At 37.8% G+C, this 18,478-nt stretch overlaps 1 protein-coding gene across 2 annotated transcripts in view; it reads left to right on the plus strand.

Moving 5' to 3' along the window:
* LOC135114295 (BOS complex subunit TMEM147-like) overlaps nucleotides 1–18,478 on the plus strand; it is a 34,166-nt gene that overhangs the window by 4,086 nt on the left and 11,602 nt on the right. Inside the window, exon 2 of one of the 2 annotated variants that reach the window (XM_064030190.1) lies at nucleotides 5,613–5,646. In XM_064030190.1, the coding sequence (XP_063886260.1) occupies nucleotides 5,613–5,646 (34 nt within the window). Of the gene's footprint in view, nucleotides 1–5,612; nucleotides 5,749–18,478 lie in introns of both variants that reach the window. The other variant, XM_064030189.1, reaches the window with a different exon arrangement.

Raw genomic sequence — 18,478 nt, forward strand, 5'->3', positions numbered from 1 at the left:
TTATCTCTTTTAAAAAAAGAGGCAATCTTCAAGATACTTTACTTTATGAATTATGGATATGATTAAACTTCTTCAGGGACTGCATCTTTAATTGGCCCTTCTATTTCTCTCAGTTTTTCTTGCCCTTGCTCAGAGTCTCTCTCTCTCTCTCTCTCTCTCTCTCTCTCTCTCTCTCTCTCTCTCTCTCTCTCTCTCTCTCTCTCTCTCTCTCTCTCTCTCTCTCTCTCTCTCTCTCTCTCTCTCTCTCTCTCTCTCTCTCTCTCTCTCTCTCTCTCTCTGTCTGTCTGTCTGTCTGTCTGTCTCTCTCTCTCTCTCTCTCTCTCTCTCTCTCTCTCTCTCTCTCTCTCTCTCTCTCTCTCTCTCTCTCTCTCTCTCTCTCTCTCTCTCTCTCTCTCTCTCTCTCTCTCTCTCTCTCATCAGTAGCATAGAAAATTATGTAATCCCCCCTTTTTTTCCCCCACTTTCAGCCAAGGCAAGTATACTTGCAGTAATTTCAGAGATAGTCAATTTCTCAGGGAGTAGGCTGTGTTATGCTTGTGTTTAGACTGCAGAAATATCCCCTTCAGTATTATTATTAGAGTTCTCAAGATATGGACTCCTGCACCTAAACCATTTCAGGCCATAATTAATGGTATTAATGATTGGCTGTGTTGTGATTAGTAGTATTCATTAATGGCTGTGATGTGATAAACTATGGAATTTTATTTGCCATCCCCCTAAGCAGTGGTCTTGCAGTTGCTCAAGAATAAGTATGTTGGACACATTGGTGTGTGTGTGTGTGTGTGTGTGTGTGTGTGTGTGTGTGTGTGTGTGTGTGTATATATATATATATATATATATATATATATATATATATATATATATATATATATATATATATATATATATATATATATATATATATATATATATATATATATATATATATATATATATATATAGTAGAGGTCCCAGGCTGGTGTGCTGACATCCCAAGTTGCATGCATGTGACTTTTTTTATTTATTTATTTTTATAGCTGTCAGTATAGCATAGTATCTATCGTGTGTCATGCCATTGTTTGCACTGTACTTTGGCAGCTTTCTGTCTGCAGGCTGCTCATCTACCACTCCCTGTTCTCTGGTAATCTATTTACTTATTTCACCATCAGTAGGCTTGGATGATGTGTTCACTAAAGAAAATTTATATTACCATGAGATTATTCTGGCAACAGAAAATAAATCTCAGAAAACTGCCAGAGTGCTTGGACCTTCCGTCTTGTAAATTTAAGGCTCTCTTGCAATTGTTATAAAAATTATCAAATATTTGTGGAAGTAAATCTAGATAACAACTTTCCAAGAGTGGAAATATTCCCTAATGTTGTTTTAATTCATATATCTATTGATCACTCTGGATTACAAAAATTAAGAAGAACTTCTTCAAAGGTCGAAAGGCTCATGCCTTCCCTTTGATTTTGCCTGTGTCCTTCATTCCAGTAATGCTGTTGATTCTTGGTAGCCTATTACCTTCCCCTCAACTCTTGACCTTAAACCTTTGTGACTCTTGATATGGCCCCAAGAGCTCTGAGCTCTTTTTTGCAGGTGACCAGTAGACAACTGTAGGTGAATGGCACAATTCAGGATTTCTCAAATGGATTGGCAGTGTAGTGTGGAATGCTTCCCACCATCAGTATTACTCCACAGAGTGCTCATTACTCTTTGTTTTCTTCCCCCAAACATGTTCCATAACAGAACAATAGCAAAATGTCAATACAGATACTGATAATGTGTAAAATCTGTGAATGTAAATCTTTGTAGCAGAGTTTTCACTTGCATATAGGACATATTTTGGTGCTCTGATATCACTCATTACTCTTATTTTTCTTGTCCACCTCCATCCTGACATATTCTGTAGACAACAGAGTGATAGTAATTTAACTCCATACAAATAGTGATAATTTTTTTTTTTTTTTTTTTTATGTAAGAGGGCTACTGGCCAAGGGCAACAAAAATTTGAATAAAGAAAAGGCCCTCTTAAATGCCAGTTCCCAGAGCATTGCCAAATAGAATGATCAAAGAGCAGAGGATAAGTCTCTTGAAACCTCTGTCTTGAAAGAATTCAAGTCGTAGGAAGGAGGAAATACAGAAACAGGTAGGGAGTTCCAGAGTATAGTAACTGTGGAAAGTGTGCAGGATATTGCCAATTGCTGCCCTGTAGAATCGCTCCATAAAAAACCCTGGCATTATTCTGTACCTGTTTTTGTCAGATTGTATGTCTGGCAGCTCATTGGAGTTTATAAGGGACTATGATATTTATAACTTCTCCATGTCACCTCAGCCAATGAAGGAAAGGGTATTATGTCAGTCTGACCTCTATCCCTTTTCATTGTGGGAATGTTTCCCCCCAATATTTTGCCTCCAAAACTTGAAAATGCCAAGCAAAATGCTAACAACTGAGAAGGTATGTATTCTTGCCTTATGTAAGGCAAATGTTGATGGAAAGAAATTTGTGTGAGGATGGGGGTGGGGGGAAGAACTGTTTTTGAATGGGGAGTTTTCGGAACTAAGCCGCTAGATGTCGTTGCTGCTCATCTAACTGTAAGAAAGAGAGCTAAAATATTGTTGTAGTAAATCCCAGATGCATAAAGATGCATAGAACATTGATCATCATGATACTATTGAAATGATTTATCGACTTTTCAATATCCAGTATAGATAATATTGAGAGAATGTGGTCAAATTAATTTTTTTTTGTGTGATTATCGAGTAAACTGGTAGCATTATCTTAAATAAAGCATATTACAAGTATAAAAACTATTGATTTGGACAATAGTATGACACAACCTACTCAGTAACATTGTGATATATGGCTCTAGTTTTTTTTTTTTTTTTTTTTTTTTTTTTTTTTTTTTTTTTTTTTTTTTAGGGATTTTAGCATCCCTCTCATGAAGCGAGCGACAAGGCAAAGTAATCGAGAACCAAAACAAACATCTCTCAGGCGATCCTTGAGTGACGGGAGTAAAGGAGTAAAGGAAACTTTTTCACCAGTTTTGTAGTGGAGATGGGCACCGCAGCAGCATTCAACTTCTTGTCCAACAATGTGTTTCTTAAGTTCAACCAGCACGGCCGAGTCAGGTGTTTGTTTTGGTTAGAGATACAGCATTACTATTGCCAGAACACTCAAGTTGCCAATTTTTTTTTATTAAAATTGCCGTTTTCATAAACTAGGAAGGAATTTGGACTTTTGACTGTCACAGACATGTTGCCTTTATGTTTACTGTCATCTAGATTAAGACGTTTCCAATCAAGAGTGTATTCATTTGGAAATCTTAAGATGACCAAATAAATCTAAATGCCGATTCACTAGAAAATCAACTTATATACATTTGTTCATGAAAAGAGTTTGATTTTACTTGTGTTACTACTTAGAAGGGATTACATAGAAAAATATATTATATAAGCCCATCGCATCTTCATGTAAATAGAATAACACTGTAGGTATATCTGATATTGCTTGTATGTGAGAGAAGAGTTTGTCTGTGCTGCCACCTGGTAACAACCACTAGTTCTGAAAACTCCCCATTGCTGAGGTGCAAAGAGCCTTCCACCTGGTTGCATCCCATCCTGCAAACCACTTCCTGGCTGTTCCCAGAAGACTACTACTGCTACCAACAAACTATTTCACTGAGAAGTTATCAAAAACCTATGAATTACAGCACATGAACTAAGAGAAGCCTATCCATACCTGCTCAGAGATGTTACTATGAGGACTCCCCAAGAACGTTGCCAGAAGGACCTCTTGCTTCCCTTCAGGTCACCATCAAAGAAACCTCCACTAATAAAAAAATTTAGTTAAGGCTGTCTAGCTTTCACCAAGAAACATGAAGATTGGACAAGGCAAGAATGGAAAAAATTCATGTGGAGCGATAAGTCAGCTTTTCAGTGTGGAGTAAAGAGAAGAGGCAAGCTTCATCGCCCTGATGGGGCCAACAAGTACAACAATTGGTACATGGAGATAAACATCAAACACCCAGATCAAGTGATGATAAGGGCCTGCTTCAGGGGTGAGATGGGACGAGGGAAATTCTTTGTACTTCCAAAGAACAAAACCATTTACATTCAAGTGATAGAAGGATATTTGTTGAATTTTTTAGATTTTCACAAGAGTGAGTGTTTTTCAGCAGGACAATGCATCTTGCCATAGTCCAGAAAAACCATGAAGTAGTGGCTTGAGGATAATCACATTAGAGTTGTAGATTGGAATTGGAATTCATCAGACCTGAATCCCATTGAACATATTTGGAGGCATTGAGGGTACTAGAAACTATGGACACATCCTCAGTACTAAGCCTAGTCAAGGCACTGAGGATGTTTTGGATTCATTATACACCACTTGAATATTACCAAAATCTGTCTGATTCTTTGTGTAAATGTGTAAAGGCTGTTCTCAAGGCCCATAGAGGACACACCAAGTATTAAAAGTGAGGTGAGAGTGTTGATTTGTTTTATTATCCCTTTAATTACCCTGCCTACTTGACCATTCTGTACACTTCCTACAGTTATTGTAAACTATGTAAAATACCTAGATGCTTTGATACCTTCTTCTCCCTATAATGTGCATGTACAAGGTATCTTCCAGGAATCATTTTGACATTGGGAGAAAATTTGCACTGCAGTGGTAGTGTGCTTTGATTGTAGAGCCATCTGTGGCATGTTTAGAAGACAGATAATATAGTAAGCTGAAAATATATCCAGATTAAACAAGATTCTGGATAAAATAGTGCAGAGTAATGATAGTCATTTGTACATACAAAGAAATGAGATCTTATTTTAGCAGTAAGCTGCTGCTTTGTTATACTAACAACTCAAAACTTTATATTATCTCTTATCTGTATTGTGATATCACACATGTTTTATGGTAATTACCATTGGTCGGTCTAATTTATATTACTTCACATGATACATTCACATCCTAAACTTAACCAAACTTCAATTTAACCTAATGTATTTACAAAAATAATACAATGACCACATTGTGATCCCTTTCAAGATTAAAAGTTGATGAGTTACAGAGAAAACTTACAAATGTCTTTCTTTACTCATGTTTATTTTTACTTTTATCTATTTATTTTTATTTATGTTTTTGTCGGGTAAATCCTGGAAAGTGTTCAAAATGACAATATGCTAAGTAGTGTCAGTTTGCAATACCACACAAGATTTTTTTTTTTTTTAGTGAAATAGTGAATCATTAATTTTATTCTTTATTTATTTCCATTGTGGGAGTCTCTTTTCTTCTTGAAACACTGAATCTTTGATTTTATTCTTTATTTATTTCCATTGCAGAAGTCTCTTCTCTTCTAAAACCTTCTAGCTTTCAACCTATCTTTTTTTTTTTTTTTTAATGAAGTATTTAGGAGCCTTGATGGGAACCAGGGTTTTTGAGTGGATAGAGATACAAAAAAATAATGATTTTATGCTGAGATTATAATAATGATCTCATTTGGCTCTCCTAAGAACACAGAGGGAAGAAAAGAATTCCATAGGGAGAGCAAGAAATAGCAGAATTTTTTGTGGATGACAGCAAATGGTGGACAAGATGTTACAGCCTCCTGCTAATAGTACATTTCTTGTTGCAGGACAGAGTATGGGGCATTCTGGAAGTGTGTCCAGGTGGGTGGCATGTACCTTCTTGTTCAGCTTTGCAAGATGCTGCTGTTGGCCACTTTCTTCCCAACTTTGGATGGTCCTTTAGAGGCTTCTGGACTTTTCACTGTAAGAATTTTTATCATGATATTATTAGGTAATATTAGTGATATGAACAGAATTACAAAGAGTCATAATTACCACCATCTTGTATTTAATGAGATCCTTCAGATTGACATTTTCATAATGAGTGATCAAAAAATAATCAGAAGACATAGAAGCAATATCAAAGTATGAAAATACATCAGTATGTCAGTATTCCTCACCTCAGTGTTTTGAGGTAGTGGCCAAGTGGTCGTTGCTCATATAAATTTATTTGTGTCTTACATTTTTTCTAATAGTGTTTGAGCACTTTAAAAGGCATACCATATTTCCCATGTATAGGTTGACCCGTGATTCTTTGCCAGGAGATTAGTAATTTATGGTATATCTTGTGTATAAGATCACTTTTTTTTTTTTTTTTTTTTTTTTTTTTTTTTTTTTTTTTTTTTTTTATAGCACAGTGGTACCTTTAGATACGGGTTTAATTGGTTCCAGCCCCTACCTCGTAACTTGAAGTTACTCGTATCATGAATTATTAATTCCCATTTAAATTAGCTGAAACCCTGTTAATCCGTTCCAGAACAAAATACAAAATACCCCAATTGACCTGAAATAAATATGCTATTAAATTACAAAACATCTATAATTCATTACTAAACATAAGTGTAGATAATAAGTAATAATAACTGAAATATAATGTTGTTTTGTGAGCGCTTACCAGAAGACAGACAACACAGGTAGGCAGAGTAGGTGGAGGATGAAGGATGCCAGGATAATAAGCGGAGGATGAGGGATAAGTAGTGTGAACTTGAACAAACAAAATTAAACTTAATACTAGATTAACTGGAAATTAAACTTAATTTTAATATTTTATGTAGCTTAAAATAATTTTTCATTTTACTTAAATTTACTCAAACTAAAGATCTCTTTTTTACAACTTACATTAGAATCAAACAATGTAACATAAAGACTAAAATTACTATTTTTCTTTTTTTCAATTTTATATATATATATATATATATATATATATATATATATATATATATATATATATATATATATATATATATATATATATATATATATATATATATATATATATATTTTTTTTTATTTTATTTTATTTTATTTTTTTTTTTCTCACTTTTTTTTTGCTTCAACTTAATAAACTAATTTTCATCATTATTTTTGGCCTTCTTAGGCACACTTTGATTTCCACTTTCTCAAGGCCTCTTGCTGAAAAAACGGTCCAGTGAGGTTTGCCTGTGTCTACTTTTTAAAATGTTTCTGAAATGCCTGAGGCATATTTCATTGTATTGGGGCAGCTGCACGGTTTGTATGATCTTTTTCTGGGTGATTTTTTTTTCCTCAAAATCAGTCACTTTTTGATATGCTGCCAAGACCTCTTTGATTTCTGCAGTTGTAACCACAGGAGCCTCATCCTTGCCACTGAACCCCTGACGAACCTCCACTTCTTGTAGGGCCTGAGGCTCCTGTAATTCCTTGGTCATCAGCTCCTGACTGTGCTCCTCAACGAGATTGTTGATGTCCCCCTCATCAACCTCCAAACCCATGGACTTTCCGAGTGCCACTATCTTGTCCAACTCTGCCATTTCAAATCCCTCAAAATCACGTTCAGAAACAGCATCAGGCCACAATTTCCTCCAGGAAGAGTTTAAGGTTCGACAAATTACTCCCTGCCAAGCCAAGTCTATGATTTTCAAGCAAATTACAGTGTTGTGATGTTCCTTCCAAAATTCACGCAGGGTTAGATTGGTGTTTTCAGTAACTTCAAAACATTGCTTGCTGGTCCATGGGCTGGAGCATAGAGGTTGTGTTTTGGGGGGGAGGTATAGGACCTTAATGAACTTGAACTCATCGAGAATATCATCTAGGCCAGGAGGATGAGCAGGAGCATTGTCTAGGAGATACGCCCAACATTCTTGACCTTTTCCTGACCTCTAATCCTTCTGCTTATGCTTTCACCCTTTCTTCTCCGTTGGGCTCCTCCGATCACAATCTCATATCTTTATCTTGTCCTATCACTCCAATCTCTCCTCAGGATCCCCCTAAGCGATGAGCAAAGATGCCTCTGGCGTTTTGCCTCTGCTAGTTGGGGGGACCTGAGGAGGTATTTTGCTGATTTTCCTTGGAATGACTACTGCTTCCGTGTCAGAGACCCGTCTTTGTGTGCTGAGCGCATAACAGAGGTGATAGTGTCTGGCATGGAGGCATACATTCCTCACTCTTTCTCTCATCCTAAACCTTCTAAACCTTGGTTTAACACAGCTTGTTCTCGTGCTATACATGATAGAGAGGTGGCCCACAAAAGGTACTTAAGCCTTCCATCACCAGAATCTCATGCACTTTATATTTTTGCCCGGAACCATGCCAAGTCTGTTCTCCAACTAGCCAAAAACTCCTTCATTAACAGAAAATGTCAAAACCTTTCAAGATCTAACTCCCCTCGTGATTTCTGGCATCTAGCCAAAAATATCTCCAATAACTTTGCTTCTTCTTCTTTCCCTCCTCTACTTCAACCAGATGGCACCACTGCTATCACATCTATTTCTAAAGCTGAACTCTTTGCTCAAACCTCTGCTAAAAACTCTACCTTGGACGATTCTGGACTTGTTCCTCCCTCTCCTCCACCCTCTGACTACTTCATGCCACCTATTAAAATTCTTCGCAATGATGTTTTCCATGCCCTCGCTGGCCTAAACCCTCGGAAGGCTTATGGACCTGATGGGGTCCCTCCTATTGTTCTCCGAAACTGTGCCTCCGTGCTTGTACCTTGCCTAGTCAAACTCTTTCAGCTCTGTCTGTCAACATCTACCTTTCCTTCTTGCTGGAAGTTTGCCTACATTCAACCTGTTCCTAAAAAGGGTGACCGTTCTAATCCCTCAAACTACCGTCCTATTGCTTTAATTTCCTGCCTATCTAAAGTTTTTGAATCTATCCTCAACAGGAATATTCTTAAACATCTATCACTTCACAACCTTCTATCTGATCGCCAGTATGGGTTCCGTCAAGGCCGCTCTACTGGTGATCTTCTGGCTTTCCTTACTGAGTCTTGGTAATCCTCTTTTAGAGATTTTGGTGAAACTTTTGCTGTTGCCTTGGACATATCAAAAGCTTTTGATAGAGTCTGTCACAAAGCTTTGATTTCCAAACTACCCTCCTACGGTTTCTATCCTTCTCTCTGTAACTTCATCTCAAGTTTCCTTTCTGACCGTTCTATTGCTGCTGTGGTAGACGGTCACTGTTCTTCTCCTAAATCTATTAACAGTGGTGTTCCTCAGGGTTCTGTCCTGTCACCAACTCTCTTCTTATTATTCATTAATGATCTTCTAATCCAAACTTCTTGTCCTATCCACTCCTACGCTGATGATACCACCCTGCACTTTTCCACGTCTTTTCATTGACGTCCAACCCTTCAGGAGGTAAACATATCACGCAGGGAAGCCACAGAACGCCTGACTTCTGATCTTTCTAAAATTTCTGATTGGGGCAGAGCAAACTTGGTATTGTTCAATGCCTCAAAAACTCAATTCCTCCATCTATCAACTCGACAACCTTCCAGACAACTATCCCCTCTTCTTCAGTGACACTCAACTGTCCTCCTCTTCTACACTGAACATCCTCGGTCTGTTCTTTACTTATAATCTGAACTGGAAACTTCACATCTCATCTCTAGCTAAAACAGCTTCTATGAAGTTAGGTGTTCTGAGACGTCTCCACCAGTTTTTCTCACCCCCCCAGCTGCTAACTCTGTACAAGGGCCTTATCCGTCCATGTATGGAGTATGCTTCACATGTGTGGGGGGGTTCCACTCATACTGCTCTTCTAGACAGGGTGGAATCAAAAGCTTTTCGTCTCATCAACTCCTTTCCTCTAACTGACTGTCTTCAGCCTCTCTGTCACCGCCGCAATGTTGCATATCTAGCTGTCTTCTACCGCTATTTTCATGCTAACTGCTCTTCTGATCTTGCTAACTGCATGCCTCCTCTCCTTCCGCAGCCTCGCTGCACAAGACTTTCTTCCTTCTCTCACCCCTATTCTGTCCACCTCTCTAACGCAAGAGTTAACCAGTATTCTCAATCATTCATCTCTTTCTCTGGTAAACTCTGGAACTCCCTGCCTGCTTCTGTATTTCCACCCTCCTATGACTTGAATTCCTTCAAGAGGGAGGTTTCAAGACTCTTATCCACCAATTTTTGACCACTGCTTTGACCCTTTTATGGGACTGGCATTTTAGTGGGCATTTTTTTTATTAGATTTTTGTTGCCCTTGGCCAGTATCCTTTCTACATAAAAAAAAAAAAATAGACATTTGAAAGGAAGATCATTCTCCTCCAAATATTTTTTTGACAGCTGGGGTGAATACGAGGTTAACCCATTCAACAAAAAATTGACGGGTAACCCAGGCTTTGGCATTAGCTCTCCACATGACTTGGAGTTTCTCCTTTAGCACTTTGTGTACCTTGAATGCCCTTGGATTTTCAGAGTGGTATACCAGCAGAGGTTTGATTTTACAATCTCTGCTGGTATTGACACATAGAGCCAGTGTCAGTCTGTCCTTCATGCGGTTGTGGCCTGGCATTTTATTTTCTTCGGCCGTGATGAATGTCCTTTGTGGCATTTTCATCCAAAAAAGGCCAGTCTCGTCACAATTAAAAACTTGTTGCGAGACATAGCCTTCAGTGAGAATGAATTCTGCAAATTTTTTGCAGAACTCTTCTGCTGCCTTAGCATCAGCACTAGATGCCTCTCCATGATGAACCACAGAGTGAACTCCAGTACGCTTTCAAAATTTTTCAAACCAACCTCGTGAAGCCTTGAACTCTGGTACTGTTGGTGTGCTGGAGCTCTTCCCACCCATCCTTCTCTGCCTGCTCTCTTCTCAAATCAGCATAAATTGCACAACCCTTCTCACTAATTATGGCCTCAGTGACCGTATCACCAGCGATCTCTTTGTCTTTTATCCATAATAGCAAAAGCCTCTCCATCTCTTCATGGATATCTGTTCATTTAGTAGAGAGGATAGTCACTCCCTTAGCATGTTTTTTACTCTTAATTAAATCTTTGTTCTTCAAAATGGTGCAAATAGTTGACGTACTACGCTCATACTCCTTAGCAAGATCACCCACATGCACACCATGCTCATGTTTTTTTTATTATTTCCTGCTTAATTTCTAAGCTCATCATTCATTTCTTATGATCACTACTATCTTTAGCACTTCCTTTCTTGGGCCCCATGGTTAAATGCACAAAAAAAGCACAAGAAAGTAGCACAAAATACAAAAAAACACATAAAACTCGAAGGAAACATTTAGCGGCCATGAGTAATGGTACAATGTGCAGATGTGTGGATCGCTGCTTTGCTACTGAGCGCTGATGATGGTGGGCGCTGCTGCTGCTGCTGCTGCTGGCTGCTTGTATTTTGGAAAAATGCTCATGTTATGGGGCGTAATTTTTTGCAAATTTTTACTCGTATCTTGGAAAACTCGTATATAGATGCACTCATATGTAGAGGTACCACTGTACTATGTGGGGCAGCAACCTTCAACATCTCCCTCACTGAAAACCGGTTGACTTTGGAGTGATGTTATGGTAATGGAAAAACAAATCATAATACTGTACTAAACCACCAATTCTAATGGGAACATGAGCAGCCACCAATACATCCACCACTCATGCCTCTTAGTTTATTTTATTTTATTTGTTTATTTATTTATTTTTTTTTATGTATGTATGTTTGTATATACTTACCCTCTCTTCCATCTTAAAAAAAAAGTTGCCATAATATTGGTAAGGCATCATGCTTACTCAATAATATTAGAAAACCATGAAAAGACACACCATTTTCAAACTTATTTTTTTTACCCCAAATAATAAAAGTTGCTAGTACCACATGTGAATTTTGAAAATTTTTATGAAAGGTCACAAATTTGCTTTGTCAGTATTCACATGTTATGTACTGTTACTTAGTTTTTAATAATCAGTTGACTGATTTATAATAATGTTGATGTACACTTAATATTTGTAGGGTTTTCCTATACTTGCAATATTCTATCATGTCTTTTCTACCAGAAAAAACAAAAAACAATAGTTTCTTGCTTTTTTTTATGAGGTATTTGCACATTATATCCTGTCATATTAATTAAATTGTTGCTGTGAGTAGTATTTATGGACAATCTAGGAAAATAATGTTACTTAAAGTAAAAAAAAAAAAAAAATAGCTACCATGGAGCAGCAGAATCACAACATAGCTGGTGGTGTAAACAAAGACATGTAATGTGGTGTAACACATCTTTTCATTACTATGTAATTGGTAAAGATCTGTTTTGTTTACTGTCTTATTTTCTGAAGCCAAGAGTTGCTAGTGGCTCTTTGTATCATGTTTGAACTGTGGGATTTTCAGTCTAAGAAACGTTATCCATGTATATAGGACAATCCCAAATTTTGTTCATCTAAATAATGACATGCATACATTTTCAAGTCTTTTAGGACAGTCTAGTCTTTGCTCAAATGTCTTCATTCACCACTGGATTAGTTTTGATGGTATTAAGATGTTAATATATACATAAAGGCAAGACATCAATTTTTTTTAAGGATCCACATTTTTTTTTACTAAAGCTACAGTAAATCCCACCTGAGTCAGATTAATTTGGGGGAACTCCAATCCGAGATATCCTAAAATCCAAGTTATCTTGGGAAAATTAAATGTAGCCTTAGAAGCCATTGTTAAGGCCAGCAAACACAGCAGGAGTCAGGCAGGAACACCAGTTGTACATGATGCAGCAGGTCAAAGGCCATACAGAGAGTAGTGTTTCATTGTGATAGGTGGTTGTGTATTATGCAGTGTAGAAGAAAAAAATGAATATTTGATATTTAAATTATGTATTTGATATTTGATATCTAAATATGTATCCTATTCTGGTGAGGATCAATGCTGCCAGTTCTTAAGAACTGGCAGCATTGATTGCATTGCAATGTCCCCCAACACTTTGTCTCTTTCAGCAGCACCATGCACCTCATCCCAGTTTCTTCTGTTCTTACAATTGTGTTAAAACCAAAGATCATTTCAGTCATTGGTTTGTTTTGTCCTATTCCTTCATTTGGATAACTCACAATAACACAAGATTTGGTGCTCTACAGTTGAATAGTACATTAGATACATATCTGGTGTATCCAAGAGTCCAATTTCCCTCATATATCTTAGAGAACAATCTGAGTTATCAGGTTTTTATCCAAGTGCATGAATGTTCAATGTATTCAAGATATTTGACACTTATCCAAGGGACAAAAGTGTATGACTTATCTGATGTACAAGATATTTGACTCCAACTTAGGCAGTGTTTAATGTACTGTGTTTTATGTAAAAAATTATCCACATCAGCAACCACAGATATGGAGGTAAAAGTAATCTACAACTGCTTCCATATCCACAAATATTAACATTCTAATATCTGTAATTTTATCCACAGCCGCATTTTGTGAAAGGTGCATATCTGCAGAGCTCTAAAATTTAGCATCTGATATGTGACTAGTTTGTATAATCCAGTGATCTCATGGAATGGAATCAAAAGTAATAGCATTACAGTGAACCCCTACTTCATTGCTCTCACAGTTGGGACAACATGCCATTTGTCTTCTCAAGATGGATGCAGAGGACAGGAGTCAGTTCAGGAATGAAAGAAATTAGTGCAGCTATGAAGCGTTACTCAGTGTAAACCTCACAAAGGAAAGAAAAAAAATACAACAAAAGCTAAAAATGACCTGGGAGTGACCTCAAACAAAAGACATTGTTGCCTATCAAAATTAAACATCCATCCATACATACATAATAGATGTATGCACCTAATTCCTCTGACTATAAGAAATTCTTTAACTTCTTAACTTCCAAAGTGGAGCACATTATGACTCTCTTTCCTTTGCAAAGATCTCCATTCTTGGAGACTTAAATGATCACCACAAGCTTTGGCTTTCCTCTCCCTTCACTGCCCATCCTGGTGAACTAGCCTTCAACTTTGCTATCCTCCATGACCTAGAGCAATTGGTGCAACACCCTACTCATATTCCAGACCTTCATGGAGATTCTTGACCTTTTCCTAACTTCTAATCCTTCTGCTTATGCTGTCATCCTCTCTTCTCTGTTGGGCTCCTCCAATCACAATCTCATATCTATATCTTGTCCTATCACTCCAATCCCTCCTCAGGATCCCCCTAAGTGGAGGTGCCCTTGGTGTTTTGCCTCTGCTAGTTGGGGGGGACCTGAGGAGGTATTTTGCTAATTTTCCTTGTAATGACTACTGCTTCTGTGTCAGAGACCTGTCTTTGTGTGCTGAGCACATAACAGAGATGATAGTATCTGGCATGGAGGTGTACGTTCCTCACTCTTTTTCTTGACCTAAACCTTCCAAACCTTGGTTTAACACAGCCTGTTCTCATGCTACACATGATAGAGAGGTGGCCCACAAAAGGTATTTAAGCCTTCCATCACTAGAATCTCATGCACTTTATATTTCTGCCCAGAACCATGCCAAGTCTGTTCTCCAACTAGCCAAAAACTCCATTAATAGAAAGTGTCAAAATCTTTCAAGATCTAACTCCCCTTGTGACTTCTGGCATCTAGCCAAAATATCTCTAATAACTTTGCTTCTTCTTCTTTCCCACCTTTATTTCAACCAGATGTCACCACTGCTATCACATCTATCTATCTATTAAAATTCTTTTCAATGATGTTTTCCATGCCCTCGCTGGCCTAAACCCTCAGAAGGCTTATAGATGTGATGGGGTCCCTCCTATTGTTCTCCGAAACTGTGCCTTCATGCTTGCACCTTGCCTAGTCAAACTCTTTCAACTCTGTCTGTCAACATCTACCTTTCCTTCTTCCTGGAAATATGCCTACATTCTGCCTGCTCCCAAAAAGCATGACTGTTCTAATCCCACAAACTACCATCCTATTGCTTTAATTTCCTGCCTTTCTAAAGTTTTTTTAATTCATCCTTAACAGGAAGATTCTTAAACATCTACCTTTTCACAACCTTCTATCTGAACGCCGGTATGGGTTCCATCAAGGCCGCTCTACTGGTGATCTTCTGGCTTTCCTTACTGAGTCTTGGTCATCTTCCTTTTGAGATCTTGGTGAAACTTTTACTGTTACCTTGGACATATCAAAAGCTTTTGATAGAGTCTGGCACAAAGCTTTGATTTCCAAACTATCCTCCTATGGTTTCTATCCTTCTCTCTGTAACTTCATCTCAAGTTTCCTTTCTGACCGTTCTATTGCTGCTGTGGTAGAGGGTCACTGTTCTTCCTCAGGGTTCTGTCCTGTCACCCACTCTCTTCTTATTATTCATCAATGACCTTCTAAACCAAACTTATTGTCCTATCCATTCCTATGCTGATGATGCCACCCTGGAGTTTTCCATGTCTTTTCATAGACATCCAACACTTCAGGAAGTAAACATTTCATGTAGGGAAGCCACAGAACGCCTGACTTCTGATCTTTCTAAAATTTCTGATTGGAACAGAGGAAACATGGTTTTGTTCAATGCCTCAAAAACTCAATTCCTCCATCTATTAACTTGACACAACCTTCCAGACAACTATCCCCTCTTCTTCAATGACACTCAGCTGTCCCCCTCTTCTACACTGAACATCCTCAGTCTATCCTTTACTTATAATCTGAATTGGAGACCTCACATCTTATCTAGCTAAAACAGCTTTTAAGAAGTTGGGCTTTCTGAGATGTCTCTGCCAGTTTTTCTCATCCCCTAGCTGCTAACTCTCTACAAGGGCCTTATCTGTCCATGTATGAAGTATGCTTCACATGTCTGCGGAGTTTCCACTCATACTGCTCTTCTAGACAGGGTGGAATCAAAAGCTTTTTGTCTCATCAACTCCTCTCCTCTAACTGACTCTTCAGCCTCTCTCTCATCGCCGCAATATTGCATATCTAGCTATCTTCTACCGCTATTTTCATACTAACCTCTCTTCTGATCTTGCTAACTGCATGCCACCCCTCCTCCTGTGGCCTTGCTGCACAAGACTTTCTCCTTTCTCTCTTCTCTGTTCTGTCCACCTCTCTAATGCAAGAGTCAACCAGTATTCTCAATCATTCATCCCTTTCTCTGGTAAACTCTGGAACTCCCTGCCTGCTTCTGTATTTCCACCTTCCTATGACTTGAATTCCTTTAAGTGGGAGGTTTCAAGACACTTATTCTTCAATTTTTGACAATCGCTTTGGACCCTTTTTTCTGGGCTTGGCATCTCAGTGAGTTTTTTTTTTTTTTTTTTTTTTTTTTTTTTTTTTTTTTTTTTTTTGCCAGTGTCTACACTCTCTCTCTCTCTCTCTCTCTCTCTCTCTCTCTCTCTCTCTCTCTCTCTCTCTCTCTCTCTCTCTCTCTCTCTCTCTCTCTCTCTCTCTCTCTCTCTCTCTCTCTCTCTCTCTCTCTCTCTCTCTCTCTCTCTCTCTCTCTCTCACACACACACACACACACACACACACACACAGAGGTTTATGCATGTGTGTACATATATTCTGCCTTTATCGACAAAACAAACCATTCTTAACTCTTGTAAAAGATCCTCAAAGGTACTTTTATATTTTGCCCACTTTAAAAGCACTTCTAGGAGCAATCTTTGAGAGTCCTTTTAGGAGTTGGAAGCAACTTTGAAAGCAATCTATACTTTGAGAGTAACTTTCAGCTTTCAAGGTATTTATTAATACGACCCCAAGCGTTCTGTGGCTTCCCAGCATGAGCTCTTTACTTCCTTAACAGTTGGAGATCTACTAAAAGATTTGGAAAAGTGGTATCATCAGTGTAGGAATGGATAGGACATGAAGTTTGGTTTAGATCATTGATGAATAATAATAGATGAATTATAATAATAGGCATTATTGGCATCTCATCCATTTCTAAAGCTGAAGTCTGCTCAAACCTTTGCTAAAAGCTCTACCTTGGATGATTTGGGGGTTGTTCCTCCCTCTCTTTCACCCTCTGATTACATGCTACCCAACATTGATGTTTTCCATGCCCTTGCTGGCCTAAACCCCAATAGGGACCCCAATAGGGGTTCCTCATATTGTTCTCTGAAACTGCTTCTGTGCTTGCACCTTGCCTAGTCAAACTCTTTCAAATCTGTATCAAAATCTACCTTTCCTTCTTGCAGGAAGTTTGCCTGTTCAGCCTGTTCCTAAAATGGGTGACTGTTCTAATCCCTCAAACTGCTGTCCTATTGCTTTAATTTCTTTCCTATCTAAAGTTTTTGAATCTCCTCAACAGGAAGATTCTTAACATCTATCAACTCACACATTTGTATCTGATTGCCAGTATGGATTCTGTCAAGGCCACACTACTGGTGATCTGGCTTTCCTTACTGAGTCTTGGTCATGCTCTTTAGAGATTTTGGTAAAACTTTTGGTGTTGCCTTAGACATCAAAAGCTTTTAAATGAGTTTGGCACAAAGCTTTGAGTTCTAAACTACTCTCCTATGGCTTCTATCCTTCTCTGTAACTTCATCTTAAGTTTCCTTTTCTGACCGCTCTATTGCTGCTGTGGTAGACAGTGACTGTTCTCCTAAATCTATTAACAGTGGTGTTCCTCAGTGTTCTGTCTTGTTACCCACTCTCTTATTACTCATCAGTGATCTAAACCAAATTTCTTGTCTTATCCAATCCTACACTGGTGATACCATCCTGCACTTTTCCACGTCTTTTTGTAGGTGTCTAACCCTTTAGGAAGTAAACAATTCACACAGGGAAACCACGGAATGTCTGACTTCTGATCTATGAAATTTCTGATTGGAGCAGAGCAAACTTAAATTGTTCAATGCCTCAAAAACTTAATTCCTCCATATATCAACTCAACGCAATCTTCCAGACAACTTTTTCCACTTCTTCAGTGACATTCAGCTGTCCCCCTCTTCTACACTGAACATCCTCAGTCTGTCCTTTACTTATAATCTAAACAGGAAACTTCACCTCGCATCTCTAGCTAAAACAGCTTCTATGAAGTTAGGTATTCTCGGTTGTCCCCTTCACCCTTTCTCATTCTCCAGCTGCTAACTCCTTACGGGGGCCTTATCTTTCCTTGTATGGAGTAAGTCTCACACATATATATATATATATATATATATATATATATATATATATATATATATATATATATATATATATATATATATATATATATATATATATATATATATATATATATATATATATATATATATATATATATATATATATATATACATATAGGAGGTTTCCACTCATATTGCTCTTCAAGACAGGGTGGAATCAAAAACTTTTCATCTTATCAACTCCTCTCTTCTAACTGTCTGTGTTCAAGCTCTTTCTCATTGCCACAATGCTGCATTTCTTGCTGTCTTCTGCCACTATTTTTCATGCTAACTACTCTTCTAATCTTGCTACCTGCATGCCTCCCCTCCTCCTGTAGCCTTGCTACACGACTTTCTTCTTTCTTTCAAGAGTTAACCTGTATTCTCAGTCATTTATCCCTTTCTCTAGTAAGCTTCGGGACTCCTTGTCTGCTTCTGTATTTCCTCCTTCTTATGACTTTTCAGAGTGAGGTTTCAAGACACTTATCCTCCATTATTTGATTTTTCTATTTGGAATTCTCTGTAGGACCTGGCATTAAGTGGGACTTTTTTTCTTATATATATATATATATATATATATATATATATATATATATATATATATATATATATATATATATATATAT

Source organism: Scylla paramamosain, chromosome 27 (assembly GCF_035594125.1).
Source record: "Scylla paramamosain isolate STU-SP2022 chromosome 27, ASM3559412v1, whole genome shotgun sequence".
Lineage (NCBI taxonomy): Eukaryota > Metazoa > Arthropoda > Malacostraca > Decapoda > Portunidae > Scylla > Scylla paramamosain.